General features: G+C 41.3%; 1 protein-coding gene across 1 annotated transcript in view; it reads left to right on the forward strand.

Annotated features, from left to right (window-relative positions):
• The window catches only part of xpo4 (exportin 4), an 87,976-nt gene that overhangs the window by 42,909 nt on the left and 30,660 nt on the right, over positions 1-14,407 (forward strand). Inside the window, exon 8 of the mRNA XM_049595077.1 lies at positions 11,864-12,021. Coding sequence (XP_049451034.1) covers positions 11,864-12,021 — 158 coding nt within the window. The remainder of the gene's footprint in view (positions 1-11,863; positions 12,022-14,407) is intronic.

A 14,407-nucleotide genomic window follows, 5' to 3' on the forward strand; every position in this document is an offset into this window, starting at 1 on the left:
AACAAACATCCATTAGACTAAGCTTTGACCTGCCTTACATCCAGTGAAGTCTTGTTCCTGTGCAATGAGGAATTATTTCTATACCTCCGTTTGACATGCAGCAGATGATATTGATTTAAAACCTGTTGTCCGCTTGTTTACAACCCGTCATTGATCGTTTGATGGAGCAGTGTTCTTTCGTTTATTTGTTATTATTAATATCAGATTTTTTTTAGGATATTTTACATTGCTTTTATTAGACAGTCAAAAGTAAAATAATTCAGAATTTATTTTAATACGGGCAGTGTAATTTAACATAGTTCCAGGTACGGAGCATAGCTATTGCTAACTTTCAACTCTCGTTCCCAGTAACTGTACTGTACAAAATTTACAGCTTTCAATATCATAAAACCACTATATACTACAAATGTGGTTATAAAATGTAGTACTCATTCAGTAAACACAAGACACCAATACAGTTAGCTAAAAATGGGTACAGCTCAGGTTTGCTTTCAGCCCATACTTTATCTTTGTCGTAAATTATTTTGTATCTGCAATCAATTTGATTTCAGTGGGTAATGTGTTCCACTCTTGTCAGGAGAAAGCTGATTGGCCAAATTTAGATCTACGATGTGGTGTTTTGCAGTTGCCCTTCACAACTCTCCTAGTCGCTTTGTTACTGTCTGGTTTTTGGATCCAACATGTATCAGAGAGACGACAGGAAGTGAGGGAGAGAGACATAAACCTCAAGTGCACAAGGGCGCCCTGTTGCAGCAGCAATGTTGTGTTCCCAGATATCGGCAATTACAATGGCGAGTGCAGTATCATTGCTAATAGAAATGATGGACAAAACTAAGACAACAAGACCCAAGTTGTGATGAACAGGAATTTTCCTGCAGCACCACGTATGAATTTTACACCAGCCTATCAGAACCAGTAGTCAGTATCTGTAACCATCAAGACCTTTTTGGTTTTGAATATCAGACATGATTGACGTCACAATGATGGCTCAGTCGTCTACGTGTTTATTGACAATGATTCCAATGAATCTACAAACCAGTGAGACATCACTGGAGCCAGACCATTATTGATAGCTCCTGGTCTCCACCAGGCCTGAGGTCGGGATCTCCAAGCACATATTATGGAAATCAGCTCAGTAATTATACAGTTTGTAGCAGTCATTTTGCTGCCGAGGAGATGTTTAATCTGATGTTTAAAGTGTCATTCTGTCTCCTGAGGTTTTGGAAAAGCATTCATCTCTTTTCCACTTCAGCCAGTGACAGCTACCAGTCTGAGACTCAGAGATGGAGTGATTGAAGGTGGATGAATGAGAGCTGAGAGAATCAGAAAAGAATGAGGGTAGCGGTGAAGAGAAAGAAAGGAGAAATGAAAGTAGAGGTGCAGGAATAGAAAGAGGTTTATCATTTTTACAGGGGAGACAAAGAAAAAACACAGCACAGAGAAAGACAATTTACAGAGAGTGAAACGTGGATGCAATTTGCAGGAGCGTGAGAGAGGTTTGGGGATAAATTGGCCGTGGTAGATTGAAAAGGAAGAGGACCCTGGTGATTGTTGGCCTCCTTCAAAATAAACACGTTCCACTTTTGTCGATTTAACACCTCCTGACCACAGCACACACCTCGGCTCCAGCAACAAAAAAGAAACAGAAGAAAAGGAGAGTGCACACACAGACTGAAGTGTCTGTAATTTTGGCCTCAGCTGCGTGTTTTTGTCTGTTTTGTGTTTCTCTTGAGTTTTTAGTTTCTGTTTGGCTCTGAGTGATTAGAGAGCGGCATTAAATTGTGATTATGTACCCACATGTAAACACACACACATCCAAGACTCTTTGGATGCATCTGGTTTATTTCATCGCATCAAATTGACATGCACAGACACACGCGCTACAGTAAGACTGTAACACATGCAACCGCACTGTACATGTGTCACACACTTTGTTACACGCATCCAACCATAAGTATAAAGGTTCTTATACACATACAAACACAAAACAACCCATGTGTTTTCTTTAATGCAGACTGGCTTTTACTCCTGTAGATACACCTCTGCAGACTTACTCACATAAACACACAGGCATACACGTTTGTACTTCCTAAACCATCAGGACTACCTGTCTAAAGCTTTAGTTATAATCGAGCGTGATGTGGTTATGCTGTAGCTACTAAGGCTGGGTATCCTTACCCAGTGGCTTTAAGGCATTGACCGAAATAACACCAATACCAAGTAGTATCGAAACAATTCCTGCATTTGATCCTTTTTATACTCAGATATATATATATATATATATATATATATATATATATATATTGTTTGTATGGCTTTGCTCACAGCCAATCACTGCAAGGTTCAGTGGCCCACTACTGCAGCAGCTACAACCCAAAGGCCTCCGTTGATGGAGTGCAAACTATGAACATGCATAGAGGAGTTTATGCTCTGTTGCATGCTCTGAAACACCGGGTGGCGTACGAGAATTATTTTGTATGGATAAGCAAGAAGTCAACAAGTTTCACTGGTAAACATTACTGGAAAACTAGGCTGCCTGGCAGCACAGGAGTAAACAATACTAAACACCAATGTGCAGTTGTGTACTGTAATCATATCTTTTGCTTACATTAAAGTCACAATAATATTATACTGCTTTGTTTCCCCACGGGTCGCCACTCTTTCCATGAGGGTTACAGTGATCTCTCATGTTCTTCCACAACCTGCGGCAAAAAGCCTCTTCTTTCCCCAGTTTGGACGGCTATTTCTTTCCAAGAATTTAAGGCTGGTTGACTGCCCCTCTGATCTCTCAATGAAGAATCGTTATTGGAGAACATTACGGATGTCTGTGCAGGCGAACCTCCTTGGCCAGTCTTATTTATAGGCATCCATGTAGAACTAAAAAGCCAAGCACGTACAGTGGGCAGCTAGTTACGAAAATTCAGAGGTGCATGACCAAGCATTGTGACACCTTTAGAAGCCTTCAGGCTTTACACGAAGAGGGTGATAAGTCGGGCACAGTGTATTTGATGGAGTTGGCAGTTTAGGGTACCGAGATGCATGAAAAAAATGCTCGCTGCACCTTATTATTGTTTCCAGGCAACCACAGACTCACATCCTTATTCTAACCTTGCCATGTGATCAGTCTACTGTTAATTTATTCTAGTTATTTCCCAGTAATCAGTGTGTAGTTCCTGACATGTTGAGGCAGAGGATACCGTCTGTAGCTCTGGTTGAGGGTGACAGGCTGTCAGCAGATAAACAGAGATCTGTGTGGGTACATGAGACCCTAAAAAAGAGGGTGGATCATGGGGAGTACCACCAGTTGGTCCAGGAGCTTCGCATCCATGATGGCCGTTTCCAGACATATTTTAGGAGGACTCAGGGGCAGTTTCATAACCTGCTGTCTATTGTTGGGCCGTATAGCTCTGGGTATCCAGCAAACGCTACCACCGGTTTCCCCTCCATTGTTTACCAACTGTAAACTTGTTGCCGTGACCACCACAGAAGGCCCACCTCTCAAATCATCCAAGTGGACAATGGGAAAAAAGATGATGAAAAGTGAGATGAGGTGGGGCGTTTTTACGCACTGAGTTCGAAGTTTTTTCAACTGGAGGAGTTCAGAATGCTCCGCCAAAATCGCCAGGTGCTCAGAGCACAGAAACGCGAAAACATTTACAAAAAGCCGTCTCCAGCTGCTCTAGTGCAGCTATCCTATGCTCTTACGTGTTTTTTTTCCCATTAAATGCTGCAAACAAATATGTGGTTTAACTGAAAATTAATGACATTGTTAAACAAAAAAATTGCTCCTCACCAAGGGACATGACGTTATATACTATCAGACAATAGAAATGCATCAAACATGACAGATTTTGTGGCATCATTGTATTAGTACCACCGCTGTTTGGCAATATTGAAGCGCTGATGCATCAATATGATACAATACTTTCATTTTTAGATATTTCATTTATTAGATTAGCCAAAAACAGACCCACTAATATGGTAATTTTTTCATCTATGGAGCTTCTCAATTAAATTTCCAGGAAACATACTGTATGATACGTATCTACATTGTCCTCGCAAAGATAGAAAAGCCAGTCCTCACAGAGATAGAAGTACGAGAGCACACACAGTAAGCATTTCGTGTTTAGCCAGTAAACACAATCAGTGTGGAGTGCAGGGACTGATGAGGCTGCAGCAGAGGCTGATTCTCTTCTGACTTGGCCTGCAGGCAGACAGTAACCCAATCTGAAAGAGAGCGGGAGGGTGATGGTGGAAAAGAGAGCGAAAGACAATAAGTTGGAAGCACAGTGTTGATTTGAAAAAACAGAAAGATGAGCCTCTGAGCCCCCCGAGGTAACAGACACCAGGCTTTGTCTCCTTCTATAAATATCATTCCTCATTCTCTGTCTCCCCACTCCTCTCTTTCCCGCTCCTCTTCTGTCGTCGAGCTCTCTCTTCATCCTCTTTCCTTCGCCCTCTCCCTCACCTCATTGTCCACCTGCCTTTCTTCTTCCCTGAGTTTTCTCTCATTATAGCTCATTTTCTTTCTCTTTGCTTCGATTCTCCTTGTTCCTAACCACCCTTTCTTTCCTTCCCAATTATATTCTTTCCCTTTAATACAGAATGAGTATTGCACCCCAATACGTCTTTGGTACAGACTAAAATATGTCTGCAGTGAGGTTTGGGTTTAATGAATCTGAGTCCAGTATCAGATCTGCTTTTCAGAGCCTTATCTTTTCAAATCCCTTATCAAATGTATTTAGCTTTAGCGTTCAACATTTCAAAGTAATTAAAGTTAGATAACCAAGCTCATAGAATCATTAGATCTGGTATCAGCTATTTTTTGTCTCAGACAGCAGAAACACAGCGGCTATGAGTTGTATTTTAAAGGGACAGTTCACCCCGAAATCAAAAAGACATATTTTACCTCTTACCTGTAGTGCTATTTATCCATCTAGCTTGGTTTTGGTTTGAGTTGTAGAGTGTCAGAGATATCAGCTGTAGAGATGTCTGTCTTTTTTCCAATATAATGGAACTAAGTGCCAAAAAATATTTATATTTGAAAAACAAAATATACATGTCTCTTTCAAGAAATCATGACCTGGTTATTCAAGATAATCCACAGACCTTGTTGTGAGCAGTTTCATGTAGGAACTGCTTTCTTTCTACCAAACCATCCCATCAACTGTATCACTGCTCAGGAGGAAGTATGCATCTTTCTCATGGATGAGAGGCATGTGCTTGTGATAGCACGGCATGTAAACATTAATGGCATTCAGTGGTGGTAGGTGAGCTAGCAATAGATGCACACTTGAATTTTGTTCAGTACAAACCCCCCAGCGCTGGGTGGCCCACAGTAGCACCAGGTCTAACCTGTGTAACAGCAGCAACAGAAAGTTTGCTGATCCAGCAGGGAGTCGGGGCTGTGCGGTCCCGAAGGGTTTGCACTGTTTGGATTCGGGTTGCTATGGCCATTGACTGGGGGTCAGTCTCTACAGCTGCTGCCCACTGTCTTCCTGGCGAGGTGGTCTCTAGCAGCAGGGAGTGAGGCGGAGGACACGCTGTAATATCAGGCTCTCACTAACATTGGCTACATGAGCCTGAATCTGAAGTAGCAGCCATGAAGGCTAAAATATTAGCAACATTTTCTCTCCATCTCTGAAACACTTTGCTGATGTTGATATGTTTTAGTTCGTTTATTGTCAGATTCTCTTTTAGACTTTGTTTCTGATAAATCCATCTTCCTTTTTTGGGTTGCTTTGCAGTTGTTGCCAATGCTGGAATAGTAACTTTCTCTGCAGGAATTTCCACCATTAAATCAGGTTTTCACCGAGGGAACAGCCAATACGAACGCCCTCTCTCTGAAATTACCTGTGATTGCCATTAGATTCTTAGTCTGAAAGCAGAGCAGAAGAGGTGACTGCCTACCCCAGCTTTAAAACCAACATACCACCATTTACATACTCTTTTTTTCTTTCATATTTTCAGTTCATGTCGTAATTTTGCCAGTTTTACACTATTTTATTGTGGCTTTGTTCTTGTGTGCCCACTTGTGTTCAGACAACATTTAATATTTGATAATATTTTTGTTAAATGAAAAAAGAAAAGTCCAGTCCAGTGTCAGATAATAAGCACCAAATTAGCAGCTGTGACAACGCCAACACTTTGCTGGTACCAAATCCATTGATTAATCAGTGTGCAAAATCTGCTGTCATCCGAGCTGCATGCCCAAAATGTTCCATATTGTTGTATCTTGTTCTCTCTCTCTCCATCCATCCCACTCCCCGCATACTGACACACACACATGCTGTGTATCTCTAACTATAGTCAGACTCAAGGCGACTGACATTACTGGCATCGCACGGATCATTCGCTGGTGCAGCTGCTTTTTCAGAGCTCGCGCTGTTCAATCCTTTGGCCTTGCACTACCTCTCCCACCCCTCCCTCTTGCTCTGTCTCTCTCTGTGGCTCACTCACCCGGCTCTCCCCCCTCCTCCTCCTCCTCCTCCTCCTCCTCCTCTCCCTCCTCACTGAGCTCTTCCAGAGGATGACTTCACGCTCTGGAAGAGGGCAGCAGCAGCAGCAGAGACTATGGTGGCTACGCTACGTTAGCATCTGAGATCTCTTCCCAGCAGCGTGGCTTACGACCAACCAGGCACCCCAGCTGGAGAGCAGAGAGACAAGGGAGGGGAGGGGGAGTTGGGGAGAGGCAGCGAGAAAGAATTTTGGGGGGGACGGAGTGAGAAGGGGAGAGGATTTGAGAGGAGGAAGAGGAAGAAGCAACAAGGAGAGGGAGGTTGAAAGTTTGATTGCCTCTGCGATGGGGCCATGCGCTGGCTTAGTGTGTGGAGCCGGTGAAGAAGCACTCACTCTGGATTTAAGAGGATGACAGTTCAAGACGCGGGAGAAGCAGAAGGAAGAGGAAAAGAGCTCGGACTGGCTGAGAAGAGAGCTCACAGGAGGAAGGCAGTTGAGCTCCAGACGTCCGCGTAGTGCCGTCAGTGGAAACCCATGTTGCTGAGAGGCTGTGATGACTCGCAGTGCTGTTACTGCTGCTGCCTTACTGTAACGTTCGTCTTTGTGCACAGTTGAAACCAACAATGCCTCTTCTCTTGTCGGAGTGTGACAGCTCGGCATGGACAAACCCCCAAATCCCACAGATGAACAGGAGCACGGAGCTGAGATGAGACTGAATCGAGGAGTCTTTTTCCGTCAGGAGCCGGATACCTTCCTCTCTGGGTTTGATTGAGGCTGTCTGCGGTGTCCAGACGAGCTCAGTGATTGTTTGTTCGAGACCAGGGGGTCACAGCGTCTCTGAAGAGACGGACGCGTCGAAAAATCAATTCGCCATTTCGCTTCGGCTCAGCTTCGCTGGGTGGTGGGTGACGCCAGTGAGTATTTAATCCTGACTGGTATCAGCTGAACTGTTTTTGAAAGTGGTGACAGGAGGACGAGGCAGGTTCACCTTTTCGTTCTCGCTCGGTGACTTTTCTATTTCAAAGTGGTGCTCTCTATGCTGTTTATTTTGATTTAAGTTTCATCTGCAGAAAGCATAAAAGTCTCGACATTAATCAACATTCGTGGATTAAATTTCCCCTCACACACTGTATTTCGGGGATGTGATGTGGGTCCGTGTTTCTCCTTTCAGAGACATAATATAAACAGGCATCTACTAGGGCTGAAAGGTCTTTAAAAACACTGAATGCAGTTCAAATAAAAGCCTTTAAAGGTATCAGAAAGTCTTGAATTTCATGTGCAAAGATCTTGAATGCTTTCCTTACCTGCCGTAGACGATAACATTAGTCATAACTTGTTGCATGCAGTTGCAGGCTAAGTATACACCTAAAGCAGGGTGTCTGCATGTCCTTTAAAAGTCTTGAGATGTGTTACTTCTTATAAATTGTGCCTCAAAAGTCAATAAACAGTCTTAAATTTGAGTTTGTGGGGTCTTAAATGCTACAAACATTTTAACAAATTTCTGTTATCTATCTTTTAATTTGTTTTCGTCAAAATAAGTCAACATCTTCTTTCTGGAAGTCCTCATTTGTGATTTTACGAATATTTAAACCTACTCCTCAGTTTATACTTGCACTTTCCAGTTGGCAAAATGTAGATTAACTTAACTGACTCTAATAACCATGTTCTCACATGAATCCTACCCCTGCACGGGACCAAGTCTACCTTAATACTCACCTGCAGTGACTGAATTTTGATAAAAAAGTCCAAATATCTATCTTAAATTTGATTAAAAACTTTAAAATCAAGTAAAACTGGTGCAATAGTGATTGTGGACGCAGAAGGCTATTCGGTCCTTTGTTGGGGAGTTTCCATCAGGACCATCAGACCTGTAGCCAACACACTGTCACTGCTGCCAGCCACAGTAGCTGAGAAGCTCAGCGGCTTGTAACGGGTGAACGTCAGTTATTGCAAAAACTTTACTGAACATAAATCAGTTTGTCATTTTTATTAACAATGTTTAACTGTATGTGATTGTTGGACACACTCCACACTGGTAAATAAAACAAAAAAGTTTCTGCTTATTCTTTTAAAAGTCATAAAAGGCACCAAATTAATTTAAAAATAAGGCCTTAATTGGTATTAAAGTGTCTTAAATCAATCTGTCAAAGCTCTTAAAAATGCTAAGACATGAGAAGTATGATTTTGTGATTAATCGTTTGTCTGATGTTGGACTGTAGAATCTCAAAATAATTGGTAGCACCTTTTTTTAAAATAATTGCTTCTGGCATTTACTTAAAATTAAATTGTCCATAACCCTAAGTAATTGATGTCAGTTCTTGTGTTTTGGGGGCTTTTTGCATTCAGTCGTTTAAAAAGTCTCAAATCTAACTTGCCTGAAGCTGTAGACACCCTGATTAAAACAATCTTATTTTCTTCTATACCAAGATAACAGTGGCACAAAAGAACACAGTTATAATGATCTGGCGGGTTTTATACTCAATAATAAGCGAAGTAGGTAAAAAGCAAGACTCATCCTGGAAAACAAAAGAACAATGTGCAAAACAGATAAGCACATAATCTGTTAGTGGCAGAAATTATTAGTTATATTATGAGGACTTATAGTGGGGAAGTACTGACAAACGTCGTTCTTTGACTGTTTTGACCGTTAAAACTGTATTAAATTGTATTCTGTGTGGTATTAAAGGTATAAAAAAGTCTTGAATTTAATCCTGTTGGAACTGTTGCATAAAGCCAAAGCAAAGAGTTCAAGTTGGTCGTCTTTAATAAAGAGAATTTTACGTAGTTAACAACAGTAAATCAGTAAGTTATGGCAAGATGTTATGGATCATTTTCATGATTTGTGGAGGTGGTTACTCCAGCATGTGCCATAATGGAAGAATTTTAGTTTTTATTTTATTTCATTTATCTTATTTTATTTTGATTTATTTATTTTAAATAGAACAAATCTGGTTGCTTGAACTTGTCAGGGAAATTTGATTTTTTTTTTTTTTTTTTTTTATTATATATATTTGTAAAATTACAGTCTTTTACTGTAGTTACCTCTCAGATAAAAAAGAAAACGAAAATGGAAGTATCAGTCTTTATTACAGCTACTGTTTATCTCTCCCACCCATCCCAACATTTCAAAAGAATATAAGAAAATATAATATTCATGACAATAATAATATTATAAATAATACATATATACATTTGATTATAATGATAAATAACATAAAATAAATTTAGAAAGTTAATAATTTAAATAAGCTCATAAGAAAAAAATTAACATGAAATAAGAACAGGTTTTGGTTCTGGGAATACCTTTTAAGTAAATACTTTTTCATTTTTTGCCCCCCTTTTTCCATCTTTCTCCTCTCCCTCTTTCCCGTCTACTTTTGTACAATACTTCTTTTCTGTACTTTCTTCCATCTTATATCAAACAATTTATCTAGATTTCTGATTCTGTGGTTTATTGTCTCCATTTTATACATTTTGTTAATTGTGTCCTTCCATTTCCTAAGTTGTGGCGCCTCTGGCTTCAGACAGTTTTATGATATCTGTTTATGTGGCCCAACTTTGAAAATTCTAAACACATACTTACTGGTTTGTTGAGACAGTGATGATGTTCTGCCAAGTAATAACTGCTCAGGTCTCAAAGTGAATGAAAAAATGCCATCTACAGCTTCACTTATTTCAGTTGAATATTGCTGCAAAACTTTTTGAATTGTGTTTTATTTGAGGTTCAACTGTACCAGGATTTTTAAGCGCAGACAAAAATAAAATAAATTCACATTCAGTAATTTGCTTATAAATGTAAGTTTTAAATTGATATGTTTAAGTTTAAATTAAATCACAGTAATATTCCTAACCATAAAAAACAAATTCAGAATCTATCATTCAAAGCACAAACTATAAACTGAGACCTAGACTCCATAAGGTGACGCAAATAATTCAACAAAGACAAAGTAGCACAGTTTAATATATGTACACTACACACAGGTGCAGTGGAGTCAAGAAGACAAGTTTAAATTACTTCACTGTCGAGCGTGCTTCTAAGTGTTGCTGAACAGGTCACTGCTCTGTCAGTGATCCTGACCTCTGACCTCCCTGTGGAGCCATCAGACATGTTTTCTCAGATGACATGAGTCAAAGCTGTCACCATTTAAATTGTGCTTATACTGCAGTTTCCCATCACACCTTCTCTGTTTCACTGAGTTCAGCTGGTTTTGCAGAGCCTTGAATTCATTTTTAAGGGGGACCTTAACTGTACTTACTACCTTGTTCTATTCGTACCTCAGATTACATTTCGTTGCTCTCCTCAGGGTTCTCCGAACTCTTTACATGTGCTGTCACTTGTTGTCTCTTTCTCCTTCTCTCTAGTAGTCATCTCTTTGTCTTTAGTCTTTCTTTTGCTTTCTTCTGCTCTGGTTATTCCCTGTCCCTGCTGTATTAGAAACACCATCTGAGCGGTTTTGTAAAACTGGCTGGTAAAAGTCACTGCACTGTACATTTTACAAATTCATCAGCTTATCTTACTGTTAAGTCGGAGCCACGGATATTTCAGTTAGGCTGAAATGTGTCTTTGGACTGCTGCTTCACCTTAGAAGCATTACTGTTGCCTGTCTGAGGAGCCTGAGGAATAACTTTAACATTGACTTCACTGTTGCTGCCATTTACACATCATCCTTCAGGTTCCGTCAGCGGTCTATCATGTTTGTATACCTTCAACACTCCATATTACTGTAACCTGTCTGTATGTGTTCACAAGAGAGATTCTGCAACAGCAGCCGGGACTCATACACCTGGTAGTGAAAGGGAGAGAGTGTGTGTCAGGTGTTTTGTCCTGGAGGCGGAAGTTGGTCTGGCTGGTGGAGCATTTTGGCCAGTCACACCAGTGCAAACTTTGGCTGAAGTTTATTAGACGTTGCTGTAAATGTGTGCTGGAACTTCCTGCATTATGAGTGCTAGATTTGTGGGAATCACTGAAACAATCCTGCACTAAGCTTATTCTGCTGTGGTCTTTCATGTATGAAAGGCACTCTGGGGGAGAATGTCAGGTAGATGCGTTGCAGTCCTGCAGGTGGTCATGAGAATCAGGGAGGATTTGAGACATTGACTCAGACCACACAGCTGAGCTTTGCCTCTGTTAATCCAGAGGGAAAAATGTGAACCCTCCTTGTTCTCATGTTGCAGGTGGGCAAGAAGACAAGACTGGAATGATCTGTGCTTGTTCAGTTGTTAAACGTGACACTGTGCAGAAGTTTTTCCACATATTTTATGTCAGTCTGTCCTTTTCACAGGGCTATGTTCAGATATCTGAGGTATCTGCGGGTTCATTCAGAGGTTTATCCTTCACTTGAGTACATTGTGTTATAACTTGAAAACAGAGACTGAGACTTACATTTATTCTCTCGTCTTGCAGGTACACAGGAAGATTCGGGAGGACTCGGACATGGCCCAGGACTCCTTGCAGTGCCTGGCCCAGCTGGCCTCCATGCACGGGCCCATCTTTCCCGACGAGAGCGCCCAGGTCTCCTACCTGGCTCACCTGGTGGAGGGCCTGCTCAGCATGATCAACGGGTCAGTGTGTCACTGTGCTGGAAAGCTGAACTTACAGTTTGTCGGTGGCTCAGAGCTCCTTTCAGTTCTGTGCTTAGTGCTTTGTAGCAGCTTGTAGTTAAAACTAAAGGGATGAACATCATACACTCACTTTGTTTGTCTTTACTTGGTGAAGTGTTTTAAGCCAGGCTAGTGGCTTAATGGATCGCAGTGTTGGTCTGTCTGTCAGTGGTCTGGTCCAATATCTCAACAGCTATTAAATGGATGCCGATTGAAGTCCCCCTCCAGACATGTTTTAAATACTTCTAGCAGTACTAATATTTTGTTTAGCATGGTTTTCCCACATGAAAGGTAAAAAAAAAATCTGACAAAGGTCTGGCAGCAGATCTACTCTGTCTCCCTCACTGAGAAACTCTGGATCTGGCCTCTGCCCCGCCCACCACCACTGTTTGTGGTACGTTTAGCTTTCTACCTTCTTCAGGGCTGCTTGCGTTAGGTTGACCGGTGAAAGATGAGTATTCGCCAGAATGGCTAGTGCTAGCATCAGAGGAACCATTGTAGAGATGCAGCCAGACATGTTTGACCCTCTGTCAGACCCAGACTCAGATGAGATGAGGAGTCTGTTGTGCACCAAAATTGACGACAGGCAGACTTATCAGAATGGTATCAACAGTTAGCATCTTTCATTTGTTTCTGTTGTTTTTTAGCTTGTAGCCTAACTGGCAGTTTCGGACACATTGTTGTTTTTTGTGAAACTTACAGTAATACCTGCTACGATGGAGTTTTTGGAAGGCATAGTGAAAGGAAGCTTGAAGATCCGACCTGCATCCAAAATGTGGTCACTGTAACATGTTTGCTGTCACAGCTTTCATCATGCTAATGCTAAGTCTGATCTCTGCACTGACAGTTCTGATCTGCGCTGGGCTGTGCTCAGGTTTGTTTGCCATTATTGTGTCGAAGTCCCATATTAGGCAGCGACTGGCTTTCATATTAGTGACATGCCTAATCTGGCTTGCCTGGCGTACATTTGCAACTGGGAGATATTTTCCTCGAGGGCTTTCTACCAGGGGATCTCTTGGTAAGCGTTAGGAAAAAAGTCGTGGTTTGGGTTAAAATGAAGACATTTCTCTCAGAACAGGCTGTCTTGGAGAAAGCCTACAAGAAACACTTACCCCATGTGCTATACACTGGTATTGGTATCATACAGACGCCTGGGAAGCATGCCTCCACCAGATGACACCACCAGATTTATCTCAGATTTTAGGGAAGTGCCAGGCATCACCCCCTTCAGTAGAGGAATGTGAACGCCTCTATAGTGACAAACTTTGCACAGAAACAAGTCGGTATAGTCAAGGTCAGACTTTTTTTCACTCCTTTCACAAGACATTACCACATGGATAATTGATATCAGTTGAAAATAAAGGGCAAATTGCACTCGACTGCAAAATTTTATGGCCATGTTTTTGCCGTATATCATTAGTGCAATATTTTGTGTGAATCGGACCGTAAGATGGCGCAGATAGTGGTTGCAAGTGATGCAAAATTCATGCTGGTATTAGCGGCTGCAGTCCAATCTTCATCGGAGTCTAAGGGTCAGATTTATTCAGAATATAGTTTCATATTTTCTTTAAGTACTTGTTCTCAGCCTGGAGGAGCGTCAGCATTGTCCTTCAGGTTGAGCTCAGGAATATGCTGACATATTTTTAATAGACGAGATATCATGTTGGATTCTGGTTATTGTGAGACACACTGAAGGTTAAATGTTGCTTGTGGTGTTTCTGTAGTTTGAGGCAAAGTGCGAACTGTTATTGGCGTCTTGTTTGAATAATGTTGCCCCAGCTTGCTGATTAAACAGTGACGTTGTTGGCATCAGGGTGTCCACCAGCCACTGTGGAGAATTTCTACCATTTCAGGGTTAAATTTTAAGGATTGAACCAGTACTGTGTGTCTGAAGTGTATTTATCAGTGAAATGTGAGGTTGTGTGCTGATAAGTAGTGCCAGTAATAGGAATGACTTTAAGGACGGGTTTAAATTTGTCTTATAACAACACTAATATGCTACATGCATCTGGTTATTGCTCCTCCTCTTCATATTAGCTGTGAAGAAATCCCAAAATCATCAGTTCTCACAGTATGGACCTGCTTGATTTAAAATGGTGTTTTCAAAGCTGCAGTTTTGTTCCAGTTGATACCAGCAGTCATTTAACTAATTTAAACACGTCACATTAATCTCTGTCTTGCTTTCTTTTGACAATTTGGCACGTCTTGTGTTTGATAATCTGCGGCACCTTCAGGTGATTTGGCACTGACAGGTGAGGCTGTTACGAACGACAGATGGAACTAATTCAAATCTGCCCATTGAAAGCAGATCCCCCGGGATGAAGAGGTTATTACACACCCGCCACAC

This window comes from Epinephelus fuscoguttatus, linkage group LG13, assembly GCF_011397635.1.
Source record: "Epinephelus fuscoguttatus linkage group LG13, E.fuscoguttatus.final_Chr_v1".
NCBI classification, from domain to species: domain Eukaryota; kingdom Metazoa; phylum Chordata; class Actinopteri; order Perciformes; family Serranidae; genus Epinephelus; species Epinephelus fuscoguttatus.